The following is a 25,265-nucleotide window of genomic DNA, read 5'->3' as shown; positions in this document are numbered from 1 at the left end:
GGTAGACCAACTTTAAAATAAGCTCAGAGGATCCTAAGATGAACTTTCGTGATACAATTTTGGATTTGAAAGATCTCAAAGATAATTTTGGTTTCAAAAGAAAAACTTTAATCTGTGAGTCCCTGGATAAGGATTTAAGCTCTATCATAAATGGGAAGTTGTATTCTCATCAAAGAAAAATTAAAATTATGTGTGGTGAGATATCGAAGGATGAGGAACTCACGGATACACGAAATATGAAAAAATGTAGTGAAGAACTCACTTTACTGTTTTTCATGGAAGTGAAAGACAGGTTCACTTTATTATAAAATTTTGATTCAATTTGGGTCCCTTCTGGACATGAATACAGTGTGTTATAATATTGACACCAACAATTTAGAAAATAAATACACAAGCCTCTACAAATCCTACAGTAGTGATATATGGTTGCACAAAAGTCACATGAAATTTTGGTCTCTAGAATGTTATTCGCAACTCGCACTGCAAAAATTCAAGGCGTGAATAGATTCTTAAATGGATTGTATGGCATGGAGTTAAGAATGTGATCCCTAGTCTGCGAATCGCCATCCAATAGTGCTAACTATTGCTGTTTTGATTCTCCATGAGCAATTAACTACCTAATACATCGGGCCACTGTCAACTCACAATCGGCCCACAACCATAAATTCGGCCCATTATCGGACTGAAGGCGGCATGCTCATTGGATTGACAGCTATGAAGGATCATTTAGCAAATAAAACCAAATCTTATTTTAAAGTATCGATGGGTTATGGCAGACTGGATTATCTTACTCTACGAAGTTGAGAGAGAAGTTGAAAATATAAGTTTAAGAACATATAGAAATTTGCAGCACCTAACATAAGAAAATTAATATTTGTGTATCCAAAAATATGATAATCATAGTCAAAAGTGAGATGATGTTAAACTTTCTTCATATTTTTCAATACTCGTTCTTCAATCATTTTCTTCAAACTCTTTAGGTCTTGTACAAAAAATTCCTAAACTGAAAAACATATTCTAAATAATAAAGTGTTCTTTTCCTCCCACAATCTTTATTATTGCACAAACATCCTTTAGGCAAAAATATTAAGCTAGATATTTTAAATCCTTATTATAAAATCCACAGTCAGGCTAATAATTGTCATTCTACGTTGCCTCCTACCTGACGCCAAGAAATGTCGCTAGAACACAGGCAATTTGCAGACGAGCCGAAGGCTTGAGGAACCAACTAGCTACGTTTAACAAAGAAGTAGTAAGGAAAGGATATAACTGAAATGAAGTGAGTGCTATAATAGTGAGGATAGAGGAAGAAAGGTAGGGGCGCAATTTTCGCTCTTACCCTAGACACTGTTAATGTTAAATACGCCGCTGGGTTGAATGGAAGAAAAAGTTATTTGAATGATGAAGCAGATAAAACTCAAATATTATATATATACATGTAACTTTTATGGTTTCTGTAATAAATATCGTACATGGCATTTTTCTTAAATAAAATACATCAAATATTTACTATTACTAATCTTCAAAGCAAACATTTACTTCATTTACTTCAAAGCAAACATTTACTATTACTAATCTTTGTTATTTCTTCGACCGAATCTGTGTTATCCTTGAAGGGGATAGGTGGCTCAGTGATAGAGCGCTTACCTGATTCATGGGGTCCCTGGTTCGATCTCCGTCCAAGTAAGTTTGTGTTGGACAACATTGTGCTCGTAGATTTTCTCGGAGTATTCTCTTTCCTCCCACATTCTCATTCCCCCTATTTTTCCATCATCATTCACTTGCCTTAATCATCCGTCTCCCTTAGCCTAAAGACCATAACGTGGGACGTTAAACTGAAATATTTCATTTCATTTCAAGACATATCCTTGTCTGCTCAAAACTATGAAGAAGTTTTCTTTTTCCTTTCTCTAGAATGTTCAAAATAATATTAAGCTAAAGAAAACATTTACGTTTCGCAACATGTATATAAATGTTTCGGTAACATTTCAATTATCTCTTATAGTATTTTGTATACCCTTCAAAATAAATAAATGAAACTGAGTTTGAAATTACTGAGAAATATACTTACTCTACGATCAAAAATATAACCATTTGGAGCATCTTCTTCATATCTACCTTCGTGAAGAGGGAAGGCAGCAAGGTAGGTTTGGTTATTAATCAGTCTTCTAATTCCTACCTGGAATTAATAGAGATAATACAATGACTTTTCAAACAGCATTGTAATCTAATGAAGGAAATTCGGGTTGATGTAACACCGAAGAATACCTATTTTATGATAAGTGGAACTATAATAAATTAAACTACTAAGATAGTCTATGGTATCAAACTTATTAAGTGTCTTTCATTCAACATTATATATTTTCAAAATTACCATGATCGTCATTCGAAAAACAACTAATACGCATACATGCATATAACAGAAACTTTTTATTTGATGCATGTAGTTATAATATTTGATTTTAAAAAAAAAAAAAAGAAAAAGAGAATTCAAATATGAAAACTATCTGCAATATTAATGTGTTAGTTAAAGAAAAATAACTGAAAAGCTAAGACTAAACTCTCTGATATAAATCCCCGAAAGCTTTAAGCCAACAATTTGCCGACTTCAAGTTGGAGGATTCGCGGGTAATACAACGTGATTTTCATAGCCACTTTTGCTTCTTTTCTTGAACTGAAGACGATCGAAAATTCAAGGAAATGAACGACAGATGGACGGAAATCGCTCCATCATTTCCATCAAGACACTTTGAGCTATAATATGCAAATATTGTTCAGCGATACTGGTTATAGTTTCTCTCTCTTAGCTCTATTTTGTATTCCAAATACTTCTATCCTACTTTCTATATTCTCTACAGTGATTAAATGTGTCATACAGCATTACTCGAGCGTGCACTTACTTTCGTATTTTTCTCTTAAACTACTTACAGTACATAATAGAGTTAGGAGTAAAATAATGCCCTATTAAATAGTGATATTCTGATCTTGTGCATGTATAAATCTATTTCAAAGTTGTTCTAAAAATCCATCTAAAGTTACCAACTTTCTTTCTCACAATCTAGGAATATTTCTAGTGTGCGATCATCGATATTTTACAGTTAACTTTTCTAAAGCTAATATAGATCATTTTGCAATGTATACGCCAAAGAGGTTGAAACGTTGCATTGGAATATATGTTCAAGCTTTCAATCATAAATAATAATACAGTAAAAATGGAAAGAGCACAGATTTACTTTACTTACGCAGTCGGGAAGGAAAACATTTTACTAAAATGCAGTTTGTTTAAGGTCATATTCAATAGAATTATTTCACTTTTCATAAATTTTGAATCCTGAAAATTCCGTGCATTTTCAAGCTTTCGATTCTCCCCATAACCTCTGTTTATAGAGGATAAAAATAGAAGTAAAGAAATAAATACATCATGGAAATATAAAAGAATGGCCTCACCTGGAAAGAGCAGTGAAAATACACCTTGTCGATTTCTTTATATATTTTCTTGATGTTTTTATTTCTTTTACTAGAGGCACGGTTGCTCAGTGGTAGAGCGTTCACATCTGGTGCTTCAGATCCCTGGTTCGATCACAGCTCGTGCCAAGTGTGCTTTGTAGTGGACAAACACCGTGTTCTTGGGTTTTCTCGAGGTTCTCCCGTTTCCTCCCACTATTCATTCCACTATTGCCTTCATTTTTCATCATCACCGTCTCTTTTAGCTTAGCCGGCACAGTCGTGGAGCGTAAAACTCAAAGATTTCATTTCACTTTACTCCTAGTTCCATCCTCAATGAACAAGACTTCTGGGGGTAGGCGAAAGCTTGGAAATGCAAGGGATTTTCAGGAATCAGACTTTAAAGTAAGTTATATGATTGTTAAAACTCCTGAGTATTTTAACATCTACATTCAATAGAATTCAAAAATGTAAAATAGGAAGGAAATGTGAGGCATAAATTAGAAATTATACAAGTAAACCAGATTGGTAAGTAGAAAAATCTATGGGTTTTTGTAAAAATTTCTTTCGTCACTTTGTCAGTAACCTCTCAATGATGAAAAAAAAGTGGTTGTATTACTAATAAAATTTGATAAAAATTCTCACTCACAGTTTCCTTACATTAGTAGTGAAAATATACAATTATATATGAAGTGAAACTGACGTAAACCATGAAATGAAACTTTAAAGGCGGAAACTGGGAATTTACAGGGAAATGTTGGATAATTTTGGTATATCACAAGAGGACGGGAAATGAATTACAGAATTTTCTCATGAAATAGAGAAATGTAATCTTACTTTAGAAAAAGTTTTTAGAATGCGATATTTTTTTATCGAACTTGTATATATGTTAGTTTACTTTAGTTTATATTTTACTATTATCTTTGTAACACTCATATTACTTGTTTGGTATATATTCATTTTGTAGTAGTTGTAAAACCTAACGGGAAATAGTTAAGTTAAGCTTAGATACATATATTATTATTTTTTTACCTTGTCATTTTCGTCGTACTTTGTCCTTGTCATTATTTGCCATACTATTTGACTTCTCTGTGCCGAAGTGAAAAATGTTTCCCGATCCTTAACTATGAACCTATGAATAAAAGAAATATTACATTATTAAGTAAATATTCTCTGGTGCTATGAGTCTAATATACAATTCTAGATTTTGTTTTAAAATCTTCGATTTTGTATCTATATCTAATTAGTATATTCATTTCTTATCATTTTCTGCAATTTTGACTGAGATTTTGTCTATATCAATAATTCACATCATTATTTCAAGAGTGCAAGTAGATTTTACGTTTAAAAAAGAAACCTGGGAAACTTAGGTATGCATTGAGAGCGGGCCTGACCTCTAAACAATATTCACGAAAAACTTATAACAACATTTGGTTATTGCAATATTTTCTCATATGTCACAAAAAGTTAGATCTTACTACACTACTAACTAAATTGATCTGTGTCTCTTCTCATACAGTTAATTATCTAAATTATATGAGAATAAAAACAGAAGACCGAGTTAGCTTGTAATGTAGCAAGATCCCTTTTCGTGATGCACAACAAGATATTACAATGAACAAATGTTGTTTTAAGTCTGTTTTATGAATATTGTTTAGAAAAGGACAAAATTCAATTTAATTGTGTTTACGTAAAACTAATTATGTGAAACAATTATATAATTTGTTATTATTTTTCTATTAAATTTTTTTACATAAGATAATTTAAGATAATGCAGACAAGCACGCAGATATATAAATCTATGTAAATCATACATATACTCTGTGGAAATCTTACACATACACACACCGTGTTTCTTCCAGACATGTTTTGGAGAGAGGGACAAACTGTCCCCGGAAGAGATCAAAATAGTACGTCTATAATATTATAATAAATAGAATAGCGCCGTGTGAAAATAATATGTGCCCCTTCGAATACTAAGTGTGCCTCCCGGAACATTTTTTCTAAATGAAACTATATACACATATACCAGACATCTTTATCTTTCAATATTTTTTCCTTCAAGTATTCTTTTCATTTTCTTCTCTCTTCAGTCCATTTTAGTGATTAATGGTTTCATCTTTTATCCGGATTAATTAAACGTACTTTTATTCTTTCCTTTCTCAAAGGAATGCAAATAGTCATAATTTTATTTCCCTTGTTTGATTCTTTCTTTTTCAACAGTATTATTTTCCTTGTTTACAGTAACTTGACGAATATTGGTTGTAGTCAAGGAAAAACTCAGTATTCAGAAAGAAAAGAAAGTTATTTAGATGTAAGGGTAGTGTTTGAACAATAACAAATTACAGTAGACTACCGAGTACCGACCTAATGTGACGAAAGGGAAGGCTGGATAAAAAAGCCGAATAGGCCGGAGTTCTATGAACTCATTTCTTTGCGTAATTTCTCCTCCATAGTCATTACAACTTTTTTTCGTTTATCGCCCGTTTCCAAATCTTTACTGCAGTACACTTAAAAAAAAAAAAAAAATCTCAAGAACAATTTACGAGTACTGTACAGTTATAATCAGGAACAGCAGCAAGCGTACTGTACTCACGACACAATGAACCAGGAGCAGAACGCTTCTCTTTTCCTGTCACAATTTGTATTTTGCACACTACACGTAGGAGGATCGTAGCAGACTCCCGCTTCCAATGCTTTGGCAATGTTGCTAATGCAACGTCTTGACTTCCTCATTAATTATAAGGAAAACTAGGCAGATTAGTCGCAAGCCGGATACTCGGAAGTCTACTGTATTACGAAGATTAATACTTATTATTTAATATCCACAATGAGAATTATAATACCTTTTCCAAGTAGAAAAACCTACCCTTTCCATGATAATAATGGTTAGTTGGATCAATAGATCTCATATTAGGATACATTCTATTGTATTTGTAACATGTAGGAATCGTTTGCTGTTAAGCACAGCAGCCACATAGGCACACCATCAATTGTTATAGAGAACGCAAATACATACAAATTACTCAAAGGAAAAAGTTTGTAATACAGATAATCTGGTATAGAAGACATTAATCGATGCAGTCATCTGACAAAGTCATCTACGAAGTGTAAAATCAAGCATATGTTATTTATTTTACATAAGGCAGCATTAACAGTTCAGAACGGACGTTAATTAAAATTTCATTTAAGAAAATTTTATCTATCCTAAACTATAGGTTTCCCCCTGTAGTTTAGTAGCTTGGCAAGTTTAAGCTATTATTGTCCACACCATTATTCAGTCACCTTAATTCTATATATTATAATTTATCAATTTAATCCTATATATTGCAACATAATTAACCATATTGAAAAATGCTTTCTTCGAAACTATCTTTGGAAAATATTTTTGGTGTGTTTTAATGTGAAATTTTGTTACAAAATTTTGTCATGCTTACAGGATTTAAACATATTTTAATATTTTCATTACAGTATATTCTAGATCAGGGCGCAAAATTTCAAAGTCAGACACACTCGCCAATCCAAAAATGATGGTCGCCAGAATCTCTCACGTACAAATTATGAGAAGTTCTCTCCCCTTCCCCTCTTTCGTTTGACAAAGAAAGAGATCAAATCAGGGCATAAAATTTCAAAACTAGACAATTAGATTCAGGATAATCAATTTTGATTTGGACAATTCATATACATGTTAAAAAATATCTTTAAGACTTCACGTTTGTGTAATACTCTCCCTCTGCACTGAAATAGCAGTTGTCGATTGCAGTTTTCGGATCAAGGACCTAAAATGAAGGGCCATTGATGGAAATTGTCAGTAAATCATCCAGTTTGTCAGTCTTCAGCGAATTTCTGTAGATACTCTTAACTCTGTTGAGAGTGCTGAAGCCTCTTTCACATGAAGCAATACTCACAGGTAAAACTGCGCAAAATGAGGCAATTGGAAGCAAATTTGGAAATCTCGTAATGACATTTTCACTGTAAATCTTTTTCAGTGTCTGATTCAACGTTAATGAAGAAAACAAAAGTTTATATCCTGCCCTCTCTGGTAAGACAAGGTCCACTTTTTTACTGTATAGATCTGGTTGCAAGTTCTTAGAAATCAGTTTTATTTCTTCCACACCAAATTCAAGGATTTTTCCTTTAGGAGACCAACCCAAAGTGTCAAATGTACATGTTCGCAATCGAGATTAACGTTGGTTTTATACTGTGGAACTCTTGCTCTCCAGATTGAACATTTGTGAACTGCGAAACGGAAACAACGGAGCCGTGTGAGTTTAGGCAGAAACCATTCCTACTGAATGAACACTGGTTGCCAGCTCTAAATGTTTAGTGGCAACCGGGAATTTTGCGCCCTGTTCTAGATATTATTTGAATGCATTAATGAAATGTTTAATGTTTTTAATATTTTGCAATTAACTGAAATTTGGTGGCACACAGACTACAGATTCATTGAACTAATGATTATTACATTAATATAAATTTAATAATCTAAATTTATTACATTAACCAATTACACCAATTTAAATTTAATACAAATTTAAGTATTTATTTTCTATATTTATATAGTTTCTGTTGGGTCTACACTTGTTTTCAAGTAGGTCTTAAGGCAAAAAAAAAAAAATCAAATTTCGAATTTGTCATATCGACTTCATTACTTGCAAACCTTATTAGCATCCTGCAACACTGCAGGTAAATTTGTGGTATTGTTCTTACGAGTATCACCTGATTCAGAAAAGAAATAAATTATATATATAATGGTTAAGCAGGTTATATTAAGTACATATGATACAAAGAAGAAAGAGAGAGAGTATTACTAATTGCTTCTTTCATTAAAACTATGAATGCTTACTGTTCTTCACGATCCCTGCTGTAACTTGCCATATAAAATGACGGTTCTTGGTCAATGCGTTCATGGTCATAATCGAAGAGATTGCTGAAAAACGACTTTTTCTCCTTTTTGGGTGGTTGATTTTTATCCTGGAAGAGAAACAAATATTTTTTATTTCAGTCGTTCTTTGTTTAATTGAAACCTTCATATCATATTGAACGATAAAATATATATACTGTTATACGACAAAATAAAATTAAAAGTTAACTATAATCAACAGAAATACTTAAATTTGGATTTCTTTGAATAGCGCAGATAAAATTATTGCTTTTTATTTATTTTAGTTGATAACTATCATGTATTATAAAAGAAAAATATAATAAATATTACTATTGGATTATCTTCTAGGAAATTTGTAATAGTAATGCAAACTCTTACATGTATCCGTGACAGCATATTCACAAAGAAAGAGAGAAAGAGCATACTTATTTGTGTAGACACTACATCCGTGAAACTAATGTCATACCAAAAAGTGTCAACTACTGCTGAATTAATTAAATGCACTTCTGCAAAATCTCTTCAATAAGTTAACAACAGAATATTGAATTTTTATTTAGTCAAGTTACAAATTAAGTTTCATTGTAATCAATATGAACTAAAATAATAAAAACGAAACTAAGATTATTTAAGCATTGGAGAATTTTAAAATTTTATCGGTTACTTTTTCTTACATGATCTCTTTAATATAAAAAATTTCAATTTATTCGGTTTCTATTTTAGAAATATTGCACAATATTTTCCTTGATTAAATAAAGAGAAGTTGCTAATTTTATTAATTTCTTTTATAATACAGGAAATACATTTTCATGCATATTAATCAAATTTACGACATTTTTGTGGATGTTTAATTGACAAATTAATATCTTAAGAATAAGAAAGGTCCTGTTCTTCTGAGTTTCCTTATAATATCGCCTCAATTATAAGCGATTTTTATTTAGTTACATACAATTTTTATTTGGTATGTTAATATCATGGTAACTAGATAACAACGCAGATTTTGAATTTAAAACAAATAAGCGAAATTTATGGCATTTTAAAGATATTTGACTGTGTTTCAATTGTATTGAAAACAGTCAATTTTTTTCTTACATAATAAATTGGTCTTCATGAGACTTTTAAAATATACTAACAGTAGTATATTTTACGAATATTATTATACTTTATACATATTGTAAGGAATAGTATAAGATTGTTTCTATAAACTGCAAATAAATTAATTTATAATCATTCTCTAATATTTGTTTTGAAGCACATAGTAATTATCTTCAGGCTAAGTTTACACATTGGAAAAACAGGCTAATATGTTTAGGAAGGAATGCATTTTTAAAACTTAAATGAACTATTGATATATTTTCATTTATTTTTCATTTAACTTTTAGTTAACAGGATAATATTTAGCCCATATCTTTTACTAGAGTGATTTTTTAAAGATATGTGGAATGTCTAAATTTGTATTAACTCTGTCAAGTGACAGATTGGTACTCGTACTGATAATTTATGATTCTGAATTTTTAAATAGCGAAACTTGAAATATTATAATAGCAAACGAGTGTTGCGCAAGCGTCTAAGATCAATTTTCTTATGTAATACATGTACTTATCCAATATTTACGTATGTTATATATGTAGTACATTTTGGGTAATTTTCTGAATATATTTGTATTGCGTTCTGATTCATATTTGATACTGTAATTTATTGTGTCCATAGATCATTATTGTTTGTTTCATTTGGCATTCTACTTGAGAAATAAGGCAGTAAGAAAATAAAATAGAGCTAGAACGAATCTTGAAATGAAGCAGTTTCTTCACGTAATTTGATCAAGGTACGGCATTGATCACTAAGGACTTTGTAAACTGGGCACCAGAGTATGTGCAAATAATAACAGAATGTAGTGATCAATTTTCCTTTTCTATTCATTTCTTTCTTTTTATAATTGAATAATTTCTTTGTAAATAATATTCAAAGAACTGAAAAGTTTTTCAAATAAATAAATTACTACGATTTTATAAGTGATATTCGCTTTATTAACATTGAAAATCATATGGAAAAAGGGGTATAAATTTATGAATGTGGGAATTAAAATTAATTATTTTTATTAATATGCAGCAAGTGTAACATAGAATTCAACTACTAATTTACTTATTTTCTGAATATGTAGGCAATAACAAAATCTTAGGAGAAGTAACAAGAGTATGAGAAGTGAAATGTCTCTATTTTATTTCAAGTATTACAAAACTACAATGGAGAATATTACAGTAAGCATTACAGTATTTTAAGTGTCTGTGTTTAATAAAGTTTAATACAGGTAAAAAATTAAATATATATACGCTGCTTCCCATAGCATTTTCTTGATTGCAAGACCTGTCTTGATTTAGACTCTTTTTTTGTTGTCAAATATTGTGCTCTAGAAAGTTTGAATAAAGAAAACAAACATATTGCATATTTATATTATCATGATAATGGAAACGTATGTGAAATAGAATCAGCTAAGAAAATCATATTTTTGTTTTATTCTCTAGTCTTAAAAATTTCAAGATTAGTAAAGTGGGCTGAATACGATGGAATATGTTCTAGAATTTCTTCAGAACCTTTCCTAGCGTCAGATTTTTCCCTTATTCTGGTATTAATGGGACATTTTCTTGATCAGAAGATGCTTTATTTTGCTAAGATTTTCGTACAAAACAAGTATATATATATATATATATATATATATATATATATATAATTCATAACGCTATATTAGCAACAGCTGGATTACTATATTAGAAAGACCTGCTTATTCGTTGCATTTCCCATACACTTAAGTGTCCGCGCCAAGTTCCTCTTGTTGCTGCATGGTGCACTAGTTTATAACCATAGAGGAAACATTGCTTCACTTATTGTAACGTAATAACATGACAAATTCGATGGTTATTTTTTCGATTTTCTTTCTAAAAATTTAAATAAAGTTTATAATTCACTTATAATACAAAGTATATATACAACTATTAATAGAATTTTATATTAACAAAGACAAAAGGAAACCTTACAAGAACTCCCACGTTATTTTCTTATCTATACATTTTCTTCTGCATGTAGTAGATTATATAGTTCATAAATACTTTGTGTAATTTAATATCAAGTCTAACGTCTACTTTATATATGTGTGATTCGTTAGAATTTTAAATTGTGTTATTACTAACTTGATTTGGATTATTAATAACAGTAGTTGTGTTATTACTATATTTAAAACTTGTATTTAGCTTCTTTTCCATGTTACATTTCTTTTCAACGAAATTTTAGGGGATTTAATTCTCTCTTGCATATAACTAACATAATCTTCAAGTACCGATAAAATAGTACCTAAGTTTCAGTAGTTCGCCTTAGTAATAGATCCTATGATCCTGTCAAAAATGCTTGCTGCAAACTACACTATAATCATTGATCAGACGGTTTGCCAGTGTTTGCTATGGCCAGGAGCTTATTTCGTACTGCTTTTCATTAAATTCATTCATCGTTCGTTCATTAAATTTATATTGTATATACCATAAAAGAATTCATGAAATTACACTCTTCTATCTTTTCTCTTGGTTCTTTTACAGCGAGGAACACAAGAATAGGCAATGTTTTGTTGTATGCAAAAGATGATAACATCTGTCAAAACAAAACAATACAATACAAAACAAAAAATACTTGCAATTATACAGCGCAATATTCCAGGTATGGTCGTACACTAGTGCCTTACGGAAATCGGAACTACTACCAGGGCGAACAAGTTTAGATGCGAAATGAACAAGTCTTTCTAATACGTGGTCTAGGTAATAAATGTATCTCTCGGGCGTGAAATTTTTACAGAATGACTTCAACGCTTTTTACCTAAATGCATTGCGAATCTGCATCTGATAACTTAGTTCGTTATGACAAAATTTTTGCGTGTGTGGCATTTAAAGATAGGCAATCCTTTAATATTTTAGATAACATTATCCCCAAGGAAACTTCTACCGTCTATGATAGGCCTAAAATTTATGTAGATTAGTATAAAATCAACCTCCCTATCTTTCTAGGTGCTTTGATAATTAACATTTGTATCTTTATCACACAACTGGGCATAGTTAAATCGCTGTTCTCTCCCCACGCATACTCAAAGTCAAATTAAATATTTGCTAACCATAGACATCTACTAAAAAGGTAAAGAGAGGTATTTGCAAAACTGAATATTTATGTAGGAAGTTTGAACAATAATATGTAAATTATTACAGTGATCTTAGGATATTTGTCTTTCTTTGAAATATCTACGATTTTCCAAACTTAAAAGTACATTCAATTCTGAGAACCCATAAACACGTACTTCTTCAGTTGTTTTGCCATTACTCAACGTTGTACACAATCTGGTAATTAAACTTTTAACATTTTCTATTTAAGTTATAAATTTGCCCTGGTACACTAATCAAGTTGAAATTTTGAATGCCTTTTGAGAACACAACGTATTAAAACAATTGTATACGTTTAAATTACATATATCTTGTAATATATTTTCACACATCTGTTTTGACGTATTCGTTTGGGTATATTTCAGAAACTGTCTGTAATGTAGCAGCACTAATTTAGTTGCATGTACATATAACCGCAGATTAGTATTTAGAATTTTATATATTTAAACTTGAATTTTTAATACTTCATAATAGTTTTGAAAATAAATTCATAAGTAGTGTTAGTCACTTGAATTACTGTATCCCTTATAAAATATTTATTAAAACTAAGAACTCAACACAGCTTCTAATTGAACACTTTCAGACTTCTTTAAGACGATGAGAGAATTGCATGAAAGGGCTATGGTAAAATTAGATGTAAATATTAAAATAACTTTAAAAAGAAAAAGAAGAGCTGAACAGACATAATGTAATTATTCATTTCGGGATATTTATTTCTATTCCTTTCTTCTGGTAGGAATCAAGGCTGTCAGCGGAACTAAGTTAGTCCGTTTTAATATTTACACCTTGTTTAATCATTTTACTTTGTCCTAAAGAATTTTGAAGGTTTTCAACAAATATGATTATATTTTAAGGGAACATATCAATTCTAATAACATTGTTTAATATATAAGATAAAGCCAAAGTTATAAGATATTTAATATACTACTTACAAATTATGACATGCATTCATATTGACAAAAAAAAAAAAAAAAAAAAAAAAAAAAAAAGTGCTGACAATAATTGACTACAGTGCAGTGAATTAAACAGCAAAGAAGCTTCGGAACCTGTAAAAGTGCTATACTTACCCAAGCGTTAAAGGAAATTGTTATGAATCTCTGTTAAAAGCATGTAAAGACAAACAATCACATTAGACATCAACATACATACTACTACATACAAGAAAAATATCTAAATTAGTGCAGAAACCGTTCTATCTCTAATCACAAAGGTGACAATTTACATACTCTAGTTCTACTATTTTAGTGCTATTGTTAGTAAACATAGACATATTTGTATATACAGCACGGAAGAAGTAGAATCTACTTAGGATACAGTTGTTTCTATTCTAAATAAGAAATAGAGTATATCATGTACAATTATAGAGTTTACATGTAATTAGTAATCAATGTACGAATCTGATTTTTTCCCGTAGTTATTTTCACATATTCTCAAAATTCTTCTATAGCTTAAAAGCTACTTGAACTAATCCTTGTTCAATTTTACAACTAAATATTTCGTAATTATGTCCGTTTTCCATAAGAAGTTTTTCATATAGTTTTGATCTTTCTTTCTTAATTTTTTAGAAGCTTCTAATTCAGTAATAGTCCTCATTTCTTCTTGAAAGAGGAAATCAGAGACGAATAAGTATAAATCAATATATTTCATGCTTAAATATAGGCGATAATATTATAATTATTGACGAAGGAAAATTATTTTTTAAGGAAATCTATATAGTAAATAAAAATGAAAGTGATATGTTTGTGACTTAATAACTCTTGAACCACCAGACCGATCTCGATCAAATTTTCAACATGCATGAGGTTTTGGCCTGGGATGGCTTTTATTATTTAACTTTGACGATGCAACTTAGGGGAGGGGGAGGAAGGAGAGATAATATAAAAATGATCGAAAATGACCGATAACAGAAAATGCTTCAGTAATGGTAAAAAGTGACTGACTAACGGAACACATTACTAATTTTTCTTTTTTTTAACCCAACAAAGCGGGCAATTGACGCTAGTATATAATATCGATCACTTGCTTTTTAATTACATTCAAATTCGAATGTCGTTCTAGCTTCCCAACCTGCAATAGATGTATTTAACATTTCTTTGTTTCTTTCTTCTTTCTTTCAATGAAAGTAACTTTATCTAAAATCAAGTTAATCTTAGTACAGGAACAGAAACAAACAATTGTTTCAGTTTCAGAAACTTGATTCTTAAGAAAACTAATTTGATTGAAAGAGAACGGGTAATTCTTTTTTCTAGTTTATTCGTGTACATATTCATTTGAACACATAATTTATACTCTTATTTTGGCAATAAAATGTTACTTCTAAAAAACTGACGAAAATTCCAGACATTGAACGAAACTGTAGTGTAGTTATTATTTACGTAAGGGAAACAAGTCTTAATGAATTTACCTATTATAATATTAACATGTTTGTAATGCTTTTGCTCTGTTTACAAACTTTCATCATATTAATTTAACATGGAAAATAAGTAGTTTTATTGTAGTTTCTTTTGTGACTACTGAAACGTATCGACAATAAACCTTTTGTCATACCAGTGATTGTTGCGAGTATATTGTTTGTTCTCCTTAAATGCTTAACCCACTCAAATAATAATAAATAGATTAGACAAATCTCTTCAAATTTTACTATAACTCTATTGTGAGTGTCACTACACGAAAACCTTTCGTGCACACGAATTCAATAATTATTCACTATTATAATCAATACATTCAGTTTCCATTTTCTTATTTCAAAGGGGGAATAACGGCAAAGCAACGAAAATAAATAAAAATAGTGAGTTTGGTTAGCATGAGATTTCAGTGTTATGTTAACCTTGTTAACGCACCCTAATGATAGGAATTCATTGCAAAACAAAATTACTAAACAAAAACCCTGGTAATTTTTGATGTATATATATGCAGAAATGACCTCGTATATATATACGAGAAATAAAGCTGTTAATGGACTTTACTTCAATAATTTTTTTATTACATTGTAAAAGTGATTCTATCAATAGAGAATGAACCAATGGAGATAAATAGAAAACTTCAACTAATATATCAGGCACAATAGTTTCATATCTAAGCACATGTTGGATAATTCTCTTTATGTGTACACGTTTGGTTTTAAGAAAACAGGACAAGAGCTTTGAAGAAAATTATGATAATTTTGAATATTAAGTAAGAAAAATACTATGTACCAACGAAATTAATTAATCGTAATTCATAGTGTATTAATAAAAGAAACACTGACCAAAGCTTAAAACCCACTGTATTTTAAATTATAATATGTAACGGTTTCGGATATCTATTTTTAAGGTCATTTTTGGTTCTTATAAAGGCTTTTTTTAAATTTTCTTCTTGTCTATGCTATCAAAACCTCCTTTATAGTTTTGCTCTAGTTTTTCTATAGTGTATTAATATTGCAACAATCTATAAGAAATTATCTTTCATTACCATTCTTATGAAATGGTTCTGAAATTAAAATCTTTTTATCCCCGATGTGACATCAAAATAATAATAATAGCCACGTTGAATTTTGTCATTATACTTAATACTATCGTAGCCAAATCATAAGTTTTCTACAGTTATAGTAATCAAAAGGTCGATATTGGAATAATGTTTATCTTACATAAAAACGGGTAGTGTAAAAATGTGAGTTTTTTGCGCAAGAGAATGTGTTAGCATCCCAAATCTTAGGACGTATGAGTTGTAGCAAGTCAAGCTTAAAGTCTTTTGATAGCTGACAGTTCAAGCTTGTACATGTGCATAAAGTATTGTTAGAATTTTTATAATCAGATAAGTAGGTGTAAGGTATTGTGTCATGAAGACGAGCGATCTTTCTGCAAAACTGTACTTCATTTTACAATTTCACTTTGAAAAAGACGGAAATGCTGCACAAGCTATGAAGAACTTTGTGCTGTTTACAAGGCAAGATACGTTATCAAAAACAACAGCCAAAAGATGGTTCAGTAGCTTTCCTTCTGGAAATTTCGATGTCCAAAATGGTCTTCACAGTGGGAGATCAATCACAACAAAAGTGGATGATATTCTGGAGAAAAGTCTAGCAAGACTGCCATTTAAGTTGTCATGACATCGCCAATAACCTGAACGATGTTTGGATGCCACATGACCTGACACGATCGAATTTTCATTGAAACATAATGATCTCGAGCCATTTCTGAAGTGGTTGACTAAGAATAATAAAAAGGAGATAACCTAAGACCAACAATAAGCTAAAATGATCGTGTTCGAAGGAAAGAGAAGCTACACAGTCTGTGAGAAAGCCCGCACTGACGCCAGGAAGTTTGTGCTGTGCATTTGATGAGATTGAAAGGGCATCGTGAGCTGCTGCCGCTGAGTAGAATGATAGATTCGGTCCTGTACTGTCAGCAGTTAGCGCAAATGCGTCTTGCAATTTTTCAAAAAAGCTGGAACTGTCAACAGATAGGGTGTTGTATACCACGCTTACAATGCCAGTCCGCATATATCTTTAACAAACCGACAGAAATAGAGAATTTGCCTGGGAGGTTTTAATGCATCCACTGTGTAGCCAAGACCTCACATCGTCCAACTATCATTATTTCGCTCTCTGCAAAACTTCCTGTACGGTGTTAAGTTAGTTTCAAAAGAGGCCTGTGAAAACCATGTGTCACAATTTTTTGACCAGAAACCACAGAAGTTTTATAACGACGGGATTATGATGTTGCCGGAAAAGTGGCAGAAGCTCATCGTACAAAATGGTGCGTATGTGGTTTCATAATGTCATTTTCAAATCACAATAAACGTATTCTCAATTTTGACTTTTACAGACTCAATACTTTTTAGGCAACCTGATAGAATTTTGTTTTTTGTTAACGTGTTTGGAAATTGAAGTTCTACTATTTACCGAGTTGAATTGAGTTGGTTTGGAGTTTAACGTTCCATTCAGCAGTAAGGTTATATGAGACAAGACCTACTGATTAACGTGGAATCCAAACCACATGAACTCCCGCCGGGAAACGAACCCGGGTCTTCCACGGCAAAGGCATGTACGCGAACAGTCTACTATTTACTGGTTTATATACAATTTCATTTCTGGTAATTTGAACCACAAGTATATCAGATATCTGATCCGGTTATAAAAATAAATAGAGAGAGAAATATTTTTGTTTTTGTTAAAAGAAAATTAGAAATGAAATGAAATGAAATTCTTAATGTCTATGGCTATAGGCTACAAAAGATAGATGATGAAGAAAATGGGAAAACTTTGAAAAACCCACATCGCCTTTGATCAAGATATTCTTCGCACTAGAGATGAGTATTCTAGCACAGAACTATCGTACCCTTCTATTAAATATTGAATACCTTTATAAGTAAAGGAGATTTAAGTGCTATTAGTTTCACAGGAAAATTTCTAAATGTTTTGTAATGCATGAATACAACTATTTTTCTTCATGATAGATTTTAAAAGGAAGAAAGTACAGCTGAAAAAGAAGAGAAAGGATCCTTTTTTTCTAACTAGACATTGCTGTGTTTTAAAAAGAAGCTAGTTTGTTAGTTCAAATAAAATATATTGTGTGCTTGAATGTACAAAGAAAATCGTTACGACACATGAACTCATGCACATGTGATGTCATGTGAGAGCCTGTCAATCTATAATAATTACCAAGTATCTAAATTTAAAATTAGGAGAAAACGGCTGCTCTAGCGCTGCGAGATTTATATATTCTATATCATCCTCTATTACTAGAGGACGCTGTTCTTCAGATCCACGATTAGCTCTCTGAAATAAGCAAAATGAGGGAACAAAATATTTACATAGAACAAAAAAATAACCTGAAATCTTTACTGTCACAGAAAAGAATATTTAGTTACCTAATGAAAGCTTTCTTTAAAACCCAAATAAAACCAAAGGCATGTGGCGTGATTTCAAACAACTTATAACGTGAAATATACCGCAAATTCATTTTTTTTAAAAAAAATTCCATGTCGAATAACCATACTTAGTTCTAAAAATCATCTGACATATTTGAATGGTAGCAATAACAAACTATTTTATACTTCAAAATGGTGTTTGATGGTTTAAAATTTTGTTTTGGGTTGTAAAAATTATGTAGTTAGTTACAATACTCAGAAAATGAGGTTAATACAATGAAAGTTATACAATAAAATATAAAGAATAGATAAAATTATTTTGTAAAAATTATAACATGTTTATACTGTTTAAAAATTAGTAGTTTTTCAAAATTAAAAACCTGAATTTGGAATTCCTTATTTTATAATGAACAAATCAGCATAAGAATTAATTATATTTTTAAGTAAAATTATTTAACACAATTCGCTTGAAGTGTTTTAGTAATATCTGTATAATAAATTTTAAATTGCTTTAAATTTTGGATTATGTCTGTGTTATTTAATGCAATGATAAACACAGGAAACTGAAAAAATATAGATAATCTACAAATGGCGTCATACACCATCAAGAAAATATTCTGTTCAAACGTTCGAAATAAAAACAACCACAACTACTTAAAATAGAAAAGAATTAAGTTGCATATTGTAACAAAAGTGGTAATAATGAGATTTATATAGGAAAAGAATAATATTATTATAAATTATATACATAAATTATTTAATGTATAATTACTCTTCAGAGTTTTCGAATTCATAATTTCCTTCTAAAGTGTATATTGAGAAGAAGTGTTTAAATGAATAAGCAAGTACAATAATAAAACATTACTTATTAAAAGTTGTGGCTGTAGAATGAAAAAAAAAACGTTAATGAAAATTATAACGAGACTAAGAACAGAAATCTATGCCTGAATTTTTTTTTAGGAAAATTGGTTTTATTTTGAAGCACAGCCATTAAAACGGTTACATCTGTATTTATTCTAAATTTGCGTTTTTCTCACTGAAAGTTCTTTATTTGTTGACAATTACGTAGTGAAGTTATAAACAAGAAGCCAGTGATGATTCAAATTTCCTGATCAAAAGATTTACAAAAAAATTAACTAATTTTCATTCATAGGTTAAAGAGTAAAATTTAATTTTTATATTAAAAAAATATGTTCGTAATGTTTACATAAAAAGAGAAATGAAAGCAACTAGTTGTTACTTGGACGATTATAAACAATAAAGTACAAATATTCACACGACAAATTGGGGACATTTATAAAATACTCCAAGACTATACATACATCAAGTTATCTTTTTTAGTTCGTGGGACATAATGTAGTATACGTGTAGGAAGTGTACTTTCTTTGTTGTCAACATTTTAATGGCTATTTGTCTTGAAGAAATTAAGAATATCGGTTATTACTAGTTAAATTTATTTTAAATAACACATATATTTTAATACTACAGATAACGGGAATTTTATAATCTTGTTACCAGAATATGTTATAGCGTTTCAAACGTTTATTTGTTTCGTACGTACACAAATCACATGACTTATTATATACATCACTTCAATGTGGAGATACTTTATATTCCTTGCTTGTAAGGAGATTACTAATTAAGAACATTTAAAGAATAAAGTAAATAAGAAAATACCCCACTCTCATCACTTACAATTATGCAAATGTTTCTGTAGCTCTAGTTGAAAGGTATGAGAGGTTGAGAAAAGCAGTGATAACTATTATTATTTCACAATTGTACAATCCTGCAATATTTGCAGTGATAACTGATATTGTAACTATCTAATTTAAACCGTTTATGGTTGGTTTTATTTATTGATAATTTATGATTGAAATGAGAAGAATACATATACGCACTAGTGATGTACTCACTGCTCTAGTGCTAAATTTAAATATTTCGAACTTAATCGGGATTACATTTTAAAAAAATCTTTAGTAGATGATAATTTTCAAGACCTATAAGTTGCTGTAATTCTTCATCATCATCGTCAGGAGTATTGTCATCACTGATAAGTCAATTATCGAAACTTTAGAAATTTCTATGTACTATGGTCCCCACTACTCTCCTCTTTTCACATAAGAATTACCATCCATAAATTGAATAGGCATCTTTTACCTTTATAGGCATCTTTTTATATTTCACCACTCTTACTATACCTTCTAATATCTCATATTTACAATAAGACAATTCCTTCTTAGACAATACTCTAACAGTTTCTTTTTTCTCATAGTTAACGATCTCCATTATGTTCTTCTGTCGCCAAATTTTTCTATTATTTTGATAGTAGGTTGGTTGATCGTAAGAGTCTTTTAGAATAACTTGGTTGTTACTATGATGCTATAAAGTGAAGTAGGAAAATCACTATATTTTATACATAAGAAGTTATTATACATTATGTGGTATGAAAATAATTATGATAATAATAAACTCTTACCTTTATAGGCATCTTTAAATTCATCACTTCCGCATATCGAGTTAGAATCTTCCAAGGAACATGAATTTTGACAAAATATGTCTTTCGGTCGAAAGATCTCTGGAAAAAAAAAAGAATGAAGTGGATTTAGAAAATAGCGGGACACTATTGTAATATTTTAGTGTTTTCACAGATATAATAAAATACAATAAACAGCTTATTGTATAATTTGCGTGATTAATGTTGTTACTTGCAAATCTGGCAGTGAGCAAGTCGAATTAATTTTATATCTCTAGTGACAAGTCATTTTGACGACATTTGTAAAGGCTTTACAAGATAAATACAAGGTTGGTATCTCAAATAGACGCACTCCTTTTATTCGCATCTTTCAAAGTATCTTTTCAAATTTCCACTCGTTTCGTGTTTACTCAAGAACGAAAATAAATTGAAAATGCTGATAACGTAAAGTTCTAATTTTTCAGTTCATACCACCGCATGTATAAACTAAAGCTTATATTTTTCAAAATGGATAGAGGTACTACCAAACTTACAGGGGTGCTTATTTATATCCAAATATTAAACGGACTCTTAAAACAGACATTAAGCTTTTAGGAGATGTTTATGTTTGAGTATACTTATATTTATTCATATTCATAGTTCTGGTATATTCATATTTATTTGTAAGGCAAAAAGGTGAGTTAGATACGAGAACTTTTAAAATGCTAGAATGGATAGATCGAAGGTGAAGTTGTGATAGTCCGTGCATTCGAGACATTGGGAATGAGACACTCAAGGCGATTATCGAAGCCGTTAAGGACCAAAGCTAAGAAACATTGGAAAAGCATTTAAATAAAAGACCTTAAATAGTGTCCCATATGAGTTGACTGCAGCTCAGATAGCAGCATAAGAAAATACTTGTGTTTCTTTGTTGTCTCATCAGGAGAAGGATCCGTGTGTAGACAGAGCACAAATGTGAGATGAGAAGTTGATTCTTTCGAGATTGTCATCGTTGGTTGTCGCCACATGAACCCATTCCCAAACAACCAAAGTTACCACTACATCCACAATCTATGTTCTGTGTTTGGTGGACTGCTCGAACTACCGTTTATCGCAAACTGTTGCCATCTGACCAGAGATCAATGCAACAATGTAATCGAAGTAATTGAAAGATGTGCATACAAAATTAAAAACAGTAGAGTCGATGCTCGTGAATTGCATAAGCATTACCTAGCTTCAGTGAACGGTGACAGTGACCACATTATCCAACTCTTCTTTTTCTAAAGTTAAATGCAATCACTTGCTCACGAGGCGAGACGAGACAATATTTGTAACAAAGTTCGATATGACACATTCTTCCCAAAGAAACAAGTACATGTTTACGGAATGAGACATTATTGTCGCGACATCTTTTCAAGACGAGACAGCTTTACTCTTGTCTCATAGGTAGTCCAAATTCTCGATTCTAATTCCTAATTCTCAATTTACCGCTTGTTCTATTCTCTCACACAACTAGATGTGGAACCGACGCTTGCGAATCCGGGAAGAAGTGACCCATGTAGTGGCCGACTTTTTTGATTCACGTTCCGCTGAATTCTGACTTTTCATGTATGTCATATTTCATGTTAATGCTTTTCTCTCTGTAGGACGAAAATTAGATTTTTTTTTTTTTTTTTTACCTAGCAATTGTCAGTATTCAATATTCTATTAGTCTAACGTGAAACTGAATTTCTTCGCTTTCAACAAGTAGTGGCATTATTATCATATATCTTGTAGGCCAAAGTAGTGGTTCCTAACCTGGGGGTGCTTCCCTGGGCGGCATGAAGAGCGAGCAAGGGGACGCGAGCTTCTGATATAAATAAACTATGAAATTATGAAAAAAAAGTATAAAAGCAACATTTAAACAATTAACGAGATATTTACATGGAGCCAAGATTTTATACTAAATTACGATGTTTCTTGTAGTTATTTAACTTACAAAATACTGAATTGTAAGTTAATACGAATATTGTAACAAAGAGGCATTAAATTAAATGCAATACAAACACAAAATTGTCTTGCAATTTTGAGAATTCAATGGTGCATCTGAATCGTAGAAGGGATAGACGAAAAGCACGTGTGACCAACGAACGAGCAAGGGTGGGGGAGTATGTAGAGCTTGCGAAGAGAGCACCAGGTAAGCAAGATTGGATACCACCGAACTAAATCACAGAAGTAAAGAAATTTGAACATTTAGGTGAAGTTTTGACGAAAGAAGGTAGCTAATCAAGAAAATAAAAAAAAGCAAGTGGATGGGGAAAGAGTGCGCTCTACTATTCGGTATAATGAGTTATTATCATCGCAACTAATATTGAGGAAATTAAAATTGAAAGTCTGAAACAATAGTATTGCTTGTAATACTTCTACGTGGAAGTCATGGCAACTATTTATTTTATGAAAATGGAACGAAGCAAGACATTCTGAGCTATACAAATGAATAGTTAGTACATAATGTAAACGTTACATGTAGGGATTTAGATGAACATACATATCACCATCAGGATAACGCACAAGAAAAATGAGTACAACGTCGTTTCATACGTGTATTCTCGAATTATATTACAAACCATTGCAAGTACAATAACAATTATGTGTAAAGCCCAGAAGTCATCTAGAGTCCTTGGAAGCAGTCTCTTAAAGAAACCACTAGACGGTTGGATCGTGATGCCACAGTAACAGTGTGTGTGTAGAATCTTCTCACATGATGGGGATGGGAAGTAGTTGAACACCCACCATATTCGTCAGACTTACTACCTTGCGATTTCGATCTCATAGCAAAACTGAAGGAACAAACTCATGAAAGACGCTTTCAAACACACTAAGACTGCCACAGTAGTGAGCCGCGGAATCAGAACAATCGCTCATGCAGAAACTTCCCTTTTTTTTTTTTTTTTTTTCATTTAATATGAATGTGACATGTCTCCAGAAACCACTGTAACTTAATAGACACTCGTCGTTCTATATACGAGGGAAAGCCGTCGATCAACCTCTTTTTTTGGCGTTTGTAATTCTAAATTCACCGACGAACTTCTACTGTAACTTGTGCCTCTTTTTAACTTGATTTTACAAATAAGCTAGGTTAGCTAAATCGTCTTAACTATTCAAATGTACATGCTACCATTATGGATCTGTTTGCAGTTAAAATTTAAAAGAGGTTTAAAACGTTTGTTATTTATTCTTGTGTGATCACTTGCGTGCTGATAATCCTGAAGTTGAAAATTGTAAAGTATGTTCCGCTCGCATATTGCAACTGCGAAAACTGAATACAAGAGAAATTAGACGTCTTGATTATATGTGCCAACTGTGCACTTTTTAATATTACCCAGAGGCTAGCGACTTTATAGAGGTCTACACTCTCTTTCTGAAGCCGAGTGCAGGTGAAGAATTAAGTAAATAGTAAAATGTGTGAAGTACGGAATAAATAATATTGTTAATACGAATAGAGACATTGAAGGGAGAATACAGGATGAGAACGAAAGATGAAGTAAAGCGCAAAAACGCCGTAACACAAGATGAGAGACCTGGTTAACAAAACGAATGTAATTATCTTCTGCCTAGGGGTTGCTCTAGGCTAATGAGGACAAGATTAGTCCTGTTTGTCAAAATGAGATCACTGTGCTAAAAATGATGAGAAAATATGAGGCAGATGGACATGCAAACGATAATCTTGAAGTAGAAGACAATTCAAGTGATCTGAGGGAAGGGCAAACAATAAAACGTGTAGTGAAGATTAAGTGGAGTAAAGTGCTAGAGTGGCGGCCATAAATGAAAGGCGAGATAATGCATAGTGGCAAATAGAAGAGGTTGATAAGTTGTGTAGCGACCAGTAATACATTTTATATCGAGAACTTCCAGATAATAGAAAAGAGTAGAGTGCACGGGTAGGGCTTGGAAGGGAAATACGGAAAGCAGTGCGAAATGCTTGACATTCTAAAATATCCAATTTGGAATGATACAAAATAGGTGCTGAAAGCCATGCGGAAAAACCATAGGTTAAAACAGGTCGAAAAAAACAGGTGTTTGTTAAGCGTTTTAGCAAACTGAGATGGTTGTAGACTTTACTTCTGATATGGCTGAAATTGTTACTTCCAGGTTAAATGATGGTCAAAGATAATCCCTAAGTACATGACGGTTTTGGTGGCTATAATAGGAATATATTATACATGCAGTGATGCCAAGTATGCGTATAGCGATACATCCATATCATAAATATGTCGTAACTGAGAGTGAGACTTGGTATTACTTTTATGTTTTTGCTATAAGCGTTGTATTTGACATTTATACCAAGTAATGAACAACGTATTATCTTTTCTGCAATCTTTCAGGAAAATAGTTTTGTCCGCGTATAAATTATCTGATAACATTTATACGAATAGAAATACTATAATCTATTGTTTCTATGTTC

General features: G+C 31.3%; 1 protein-coding gene across 1 annotated transcript in view; it reads right to left on the bottom strand.

Annotated features, from left to right (window-relative positions):
• Positions 1 to 25,265, bottom strand: part of LOC145662669 (anoctamin-4) — a 237,085-nt gene that overhangs the window by 54,254 nt on the left and 157,566 nt on the right. Inside the window, exons 5-8 of the mRNA XM_081728471.1 lie at positions 20,846 to 20,944; positions 8,291 to 8,418; positions 4,477 to 4,576; positions 2,072 to 2,179 (exon numbers count right to left, since the gene is read on the bottom strand). Coding sequence (XP_081584597.1) covers positions 2,072 to 2,179; positions 4,477 to 4,576; positions 8,291 to 8,418; positions 20,846 to 20,944 — 435 coding nt within the window. The remainder of the gene's footprint in view (positions 1 to 2,071; positions 2,180 to 4,476; positions 4,577 to 8,290; positions 8,419 to 20,845; positions 20,945 to 25,265) is intronic.

Source organism: Thermobia domestica, chromosome 10, assembly GCF_964235325.1.
Source record: "Thermobia domestica chromosome 10, izTheDome1.hap1.1, whole genome shotgun sequence".
In the NCBI taxonomy this organism is placed as follows: Eukaryota; Metazoa; Arthropoda; class Insecta; order Zygentoma; family Lepismatidae; genus Thermobia; species Thermobia domestica.
Note: the sequence above shows the minus strand (reverse complement) of the source record. Positions and strands in the feature narration are given on the sequence as shown.